Genomic DNA, 6,672 nt, shown 5'->3' with positions numbered 1-6,672 from the left:
TAGCTGCTATTGACTCTGCAAGCACCCATAAAGACCCTTTGGCTTAAATCAGCCAAAATTGGTTTCTGATTCTTGCAAATACTAATATATATCCATATTTAGCTCTGATCCCACACAGAGGGTCTGTAGCCCTGTTTGATCCCTACCACAATCCCAGATGGCTAGTGGCTGAGCTGGGGAGAGAGCCACATATCAGCAATAATCCCTACAACCTTCTCAGACAAAGCACATCATCACAGGGTAGGCAAACATTCCAAATGGTGCCTCCCCAATATACTACCATTTTACAGATGAAGCAACTGAAAGAGAAATCAGAGCTCAGATTTCACAAAACATCATCTTACCCCATAGGATGTGCTTCTTCCATGGCCTTCAGGGGTCTCCCCAAAAGTTAAGTCCCCAACTGAGCTCACAGAAATACAGCCCCAGCTCAACCTGGTCCACAGCAGCACTCCTGCTAAGGCAGAGAGACAAAAAGAGAAAGATGTATTTTTGGCAGCAGTGCATTAGAGGCTGGACTACTCAACCATCACTGTGGGTCAATGGGTTCCAAGTCACACAGACTCTCATAGCAAACAATTGCTGTTAAGATCCTGCCCCAGAGAATAACATTGACAGTGGGGAAGAAAATCAATCCTGTGTTTACAGACTTAAGCCAGGCCCATATTCAAGAGCTGCCAGGGACTCTGCATGTATGACCAGATGTGTCCTCCTTCCCTAGATGGGCTCCACAGTACAAATGGGACCACTGGCTCCACAGCTGCTTAAGCCAGGCTCATCTTCAGAAGATGCCCATGTGACTTCGTAACAAATCCTACCAATTTGTTGATAAGCTTTCCCCAAATTTAAAAGCCAGTTGAAGGGACTGTTGGCAAATGAGGAAGTTGCTGCTGAAGCAAAATGTCAAAGCATTAATTCTGCCTAACTAACATTTTCTGGATGCTACTTTGGGCTCAGCACCATGTGAAGCCCTTCCCACATGGTCCTTCACTCCACATATCAGCCCAATGAAATGGATTTTATTATTGCCCTACTATTCAGTGGAGGTAGCTGAGCCCCAGAGAAGTAAATGCACTTGCCTCAGTCCACCCTAATGCTCTAAGCCACACTAGTCAAGCTGCAAGTGACTATGGTTATGCCTAACTTGAAACACTAGATCTTGAAACTGCAAAATTCAAAACTGAGGCCTGATCTCACCTTTCCCATCTACCTCATCATTAAAGGATTCTCCCTCAGGGTGGCAAGACTGCCAAATACCATGTCCAGAAGAGGAGAGAGAACAGGCTCCTTTCTCAGAATTCCCTGGCAAACACCTTCTCCAAGCTCAGTGGCCCTAACTTGGCCTCCCACCACCCTCTATCTGTGCTTAGGGCCTACACTGACAGTGGTATATCTCTTAGAGACAGGGGATGTCTCCAACCTCCCCAGACTCAAGAACCACAGAGAGAATTTAAAAAAAAAAAAAAAAAAAAAAAAAACAAAAAAACAAGGCTTCTTCCAAGAAAAGGCGGAGTGGCTAGTGGGGAAGGCTCACCCCAGCTAGAATGTTATAGAGCAATGACCTAGACCCAGGCCCATATGTTCATTTAAAAAGTATTTCCTGAGCCTTTGTTGTGGGTCAGGCACAATTTTAGATGCTGGAGACAAAAAGTTGAAAGGTTCTTACCCTCCTCCCTCCTTTCTGCTGGCTCTGGCTGCCTCTCATGGTTAAAGTCTTGTTTAACAATTCCTAGGAACTGAAAAAATGTCCTCCTAACCAGCTTTTCTAGGTTTAAATTGAGTCTGTGACTTCAAGCTGATTATTTCATTTCTCTCAGCTTACTTATTAATAAAATCAGTGATAACCATAGCTGCCACAAAGAATTATGAGAAAGAAATGAAAAGGGGATGGGACACATAAAGGAAACTTAAAGCAACACAACATCCAACCTACTGGGCGTGAACCATTTTCATTCCACTGAAACTGTGATTTGGATTATATACCTAAATCACTGCCGTGGAGGGTTATAGTCATTTTTATGTGACTACTGCTCTGAAGATGCTCATTCACCCTCTCACTTGTTAAATAATAAAAATGTTTCAAATACTAGATTTAAGTGGGGGTGGTAGTCTATATTAAATAACCTACCTGGTATCTAAAGTTGTCCTTATCAATCTGACAGCAAGGGTTCTTCCAGGAACGCAAGCAAAGGCAGTCAAAAAGACTTCAAAAAAGTACAGGTTAAACTACTTCATTTAATCTAGCCACACCCAGAGGATTCTTTCCCAGTTTCGCAAGGAACTTATTTAGACTCTTAGACCAGGAGACGAAACTGAGAATGATGTCTGAAGAGAAAGTTTCCCAAGTCCTTACACTAAATGGCTTCTTTCTGTTAAGCCTGTTGTTCTTAACATTCAGTACAGATTTAGCCCTGGTTCCAACCAACCAACATGTTGGTAGCTGATAAACAGAATTACCTAACAAGCAAGCTTTGAGTTAGAGCTGGAGTCAAGCGGGTTTCACAGGAGCTGCTCAATTCACAAGACAGTAAAGGCAAACTGCCATTTTTCCCTTTGCATACTTTTTTCACTGTCTAGCCTCGTTCACATCCTCGTCCCCACCAATTCCTCTCACTTGACTAAAATTGGTTCTCCTCTATGTGCCCATTAGGATGCCAATTCTGAGTGCCTTAAACTATAAACGGAGTGATCAGCTCAAGTACTTGACCATATAGACTTCCATAGGGCCCCGCGGGCTTCGCACTCTCAGCGGACTTCCACGTTCCTGGGGCCCCACATGCTTTGCTTGATGAGGCTTATTGAGGTCATGCTGCCGTCTCCCTGGATGGCATCAAGCCGAGACGTTTTACGAGTCTTTACTGGAATCACTCCAATACAGGTGCATGGAGGACGTGGAACAGAAAACTCGCCGCATCTCAACCAGGACAACTTTCACAGCCTCTACTGCCAAGCAATCTGCGCCGCGCTGCGGAAGAGCAGACCTCACCACCAATTCCGGGGGGCGGGCTCAGGGATGTTTGATCTAATCAGGGGCCTCAGATAATCGGTTAGACCAATGAAAACCCAAGCTTGGATTTTCCGTTGTCTTCTGGGAAAGTACCACCCCGGAAGCAGCCGCTCCTTCCAGCCACACCTGGGCGGAGCTAGCTTTCCGGCCCGCCATCCCACTGGCCGATCTATTGCCAATAACTGGGAGGTGAGAGTAGGCGGGGCCCGGAAGCTCGCATCTGCGCAGAGCGCGGCCGGCCGCGCGCGGGAAGCCGCGGAGAGCGCGGAAGCGTTCCCCGCCTCTGAGAGCCCGGCGAACCGGGAGGAGCCTGCCGGAGGAAGGGGAGGGAAGAAGAGCGACTCTTTCTGCGCCCCCGCCGGAGGCGAGCGGTGGAGGAACGCGGTCTCTCGACCAGCCCACTCCGTGACCTTCCGGGGTTGGTCCCTCCGGGGAGCGCGGCCCGCGCTGGGGGCACCGGTACACAAGTCGCTACGGACTTGGACGTCACGGCGCAGGTAGGTTGTATTACCCGCGGGGCCACACGGATGACGAGGAAGGACCTCGAGACCCCTCCCACGTGCATTTCTTGCCCTCCCGTCCATTGTCAAGAATAAGACCGGGTGTTGTCCTTTTTCCACGTGGTGTCTTTGCACTTCTCTATCAGGCTTTTGCCTGTGCAAGACAAGTGGCTGTAAATTTGCCTTGCAGTGAGAGAGTAGTTTTGCGGCCAGAAGATGGCCTGGAAGAGAGTGCTGCTTGTGTTTGATTAGAAGCGACTTCCCGCTGGAAATAAGGCCTGTGCCACAGTTACACTGGTCCAGCCTCAGAGAAGTTGTCAGTGTGGATAATAGAGAGGAGGGACTCTTCACAACCTCTTACTTATTCCACTTTGCTTCACTGTTATCCTTTTCTCTTTCTGAGTCGATAAGTGAAATGACTAAATTCCGTTGGTAACTGAGAACCAAAAGTGAAGGTGGTCATTTCTTTGGGGATGGAAGGGGGCGTGCCTGATTATTAGATTGTGTTGGAAAGACAGCTGAAGGGAAAATGGGAGCCAAAAGCAGGGATGGAGGAGAGTGGAAGTGAGGGAAGAACTGGTGTTATTAGGGAGGAGTGATGTGGAGCTTGTTGCCTGGGAATTAAAGCCAGAGAGAAATGTGGGTCCCTGGGAGGAAATTACCAATTCAGCAGTCCTGGAGTTAGGTTCATATGAACTTGATTTCCAAAGTACAGGAACTCACAAATAAAAAAGACATCATGGTCTTGATGAAATTTCTTTAGAAATGTTAAGTCAAGAGTGTAGACTTGGGCTGGCTATATAGCTTAGGTGGTAGAGTGCTTGCCTCGGGAAGTACAAGGCGCTAGTTCAAATACCCAGCACCAAGAAAAAAAAAAAAAAAGAGTGTAGACTTTTCTTTTTACTCATTTGTAAAATTGTTATGGTAATATCCTCATCCTTTTGTGGTGCTGAATAAATGAGGGGGTCTGTGTAAAGTATTTAGCAAGTCACAACTCAAGAGTGTTTGTTGAGGCTTAACTTTGAGGCCTATGGAGGAGGTGGAAAGATCAATGTTCTAGGTTGGCTTGTAACTGCTCATCTCTGGGACCAGCTCCCCCTAGCTTTTTGCCCTGAAGAGTACCCAATTTTTTCCCAGCCCTACATTGAATCTTGTCTGTTTCATAATACAGTGTTTATTTTTAAAAATGTTAAGGTCATTGAAATGGAAAAGTTCATGATTTAAGTTTTTAAATGTAAATATATTCACTATTGTAATGCTTTTTTTTTTTTTTTTTTTTAGTGGAATATACAGGGAAAAAGCATACCAGTTATGGAAAAAACAAGTATCAGTATTTCTGTGTGATTCTGGAGTTGTTTTGTTTTTAAGGAAATGGGACATTTTAGCTATAGTTAAAATTTATTGCATCCACTCCTCTGACTTCTAGGAAACTCTAAATTCTAAGACATCTTTCCATTGTGGTTTTATGCAACGTATATGGTAGATATTAGTACCACAGAAGCTAATAATCCCTTCTAATTTCTGCTCACCTTCTGTGTTTGCTCCTTAGAGCTTCTCATTGGAATTGTGTCCACCATTTTGATCCTGTTCACTTAGCATTAGTTCTCTTAAGCTCTCAAGAAACAGCTTTCTCTTCACACTGTAGTCTTTGTTAGAAAAACTCAATGAAAGACTAACCAGTTGATGGGCATATGCTGTCTCTGGTTGGATATTATTAGGCCAGTGACCACTCTTCTCTTCAGTGTGGTCCACTCTCTTTATGCAGATACAGTTTGCCTATTTTTCCTGGGGGCAGTCACATCTGTCCCAAGCTTCCAACAGAGTGTAACCTTCCATCATCAGAGGTACTCTAAGAAAACAGGATTTTTAAAAAATTCATAGTAATGTAAACAGGTATCAAACTTCTTAGCACTTGATGTATGCTGTCTTACTTAATTCTCATATTACAGCTAAGCCACAGTTGAAATAGTTGCATTTTACAGTGAACAGACTGAGGCTTACTAAGTATTGGCTACAGTTTGAGCTTCAAGTCATCTCTCTGTAGTATATAAATGTTTTGCCACCAGTAGAAAAGGAGGGTTGTCAGAGCACAGTGAACTTTGGAATTCACATAGGTTCTTTTCAACTTTACTGCCCTACAGCCCCTGGCTCCCTCAAGTCAGAGTGAACACCCTGGCAGAGGCCACCTTCCACAGATCCAGAGATGGCATCCGTGGATTTTAAGACCTACGTGGATCAGGCCTGCCGAGCTGCTGAGGAGTTTGTCAATGTCTACTATACCACCATGGATAAACGGCGCCGTCTCTTGTCCCGCCTGTACATGGGCACAGCCACCCTGGTATGGAATGGAAATGCTGTTTCAGGACAAGAGTCCTTGAGTGAGTTTTTTGAAATGTTGCCTTCCAGTGAATTCCAAATCAGTGTGGTAGACTGCCAGCCTGTTCATGATGAAGCCACACCGAGCCAAACCACAGTCCTTGTTGTGATCTGTGGAACAGTGAAGTTTGAGGGCAACAAACAACGGGACTTCAACCAGAACTTCATCCTAACTGCTCAGGCCTCACCTAGCAACACAGTATGGAAAATAGCAAGTGACTGCTTTCGCTTTCAGGACTGGGCTAGCTAGTGGGGGCAAGAAAGGCCTCCTTGCTCAGCCCCAGCTTTAAACACCAGACTCAAATCTCAGGATACAGAGAACATAAGTTAATTTCTATTGTTGCAGTGATGCTGCAGACAACATTGTGCTGAGGCTGAACTCTTTTGTGTTTCTTGCAGCCCCAGGAGCCCCTTTCCTGAGTAAATACTTGTTGTCATAGTTGCCTTTTAAAAGTAGTAAACTTTTCTATTTTTCTACTTGTCCAGTAGAGACCCTGATTCTGGAAGTTCTGACAAATAAAATAATACAAATGTTGCTTCTTTTCCCCTTGCCTGATGCATTTGACTAGGTTTTGAGGATGCAGGAGGAGGGTTGAAGGCAGAAAGCATAAGAGAAGGTACCTGTGGAGGTTTGTGTTCCTGGGCTAAGCATTTACCAGAGGTAACTGTACACAGGTGGGCAATGATACAGGATCCAGGGAATTCATGTTAAGCCAAGGGGTTCCTTTGAAACTCATGCCCACTGTCCAGGCTTGAGTTGAGACTAGAATTCCTTAGGACCCTGAAAAT

The 6,672-nt window shown here is 45.2% G+C and overlaps 1 protein-coding gene across 1 annotated transcript; it reads left to right on the top strand.

Moving 5' to 3' along the window:
• Positions 1-3,228: 3,228 nt before the first annotated feature.
• NXT1 (nuclear transport factor 2 like export factor 1) lies at positions 3,229-6,419 on the top strand. The gene is made up of 2 exons (XM_079128596.1): positions 3,229-3,504; positions 5,649-6,419. The coding sequence occupies exon 2, from the start codon at positions 5,711-5,713 to the stop codon at positions 6,131-6,133; it is 423 nt and encodes a 140-aa protein (XP_078984722.1). The 5' UTR covers positions 3,229-3,504; positions 5,649-5,710; the 3' UTR covers positions 6,134-6,419.
• Positions 6,420-6,672: the final 253 nt, after the last annotated feature.

The sequence above is a fragment of the Sciurus vulgaris genome (genome assembly GCF_902686455.1).
Source record: "Sciurus vulgaris genome assembly, chromosome: 2".
NCBI lineage: Eukaryota > Metazoa > Chordata > Mammalia > Rodentia > Sciuridae > Sciurus > Sciurus vulgaris.
Note: the sequence above shows the minus strand (reverse complement) of the source record. Positions and strands in the feature narration are given on the sequence as shown.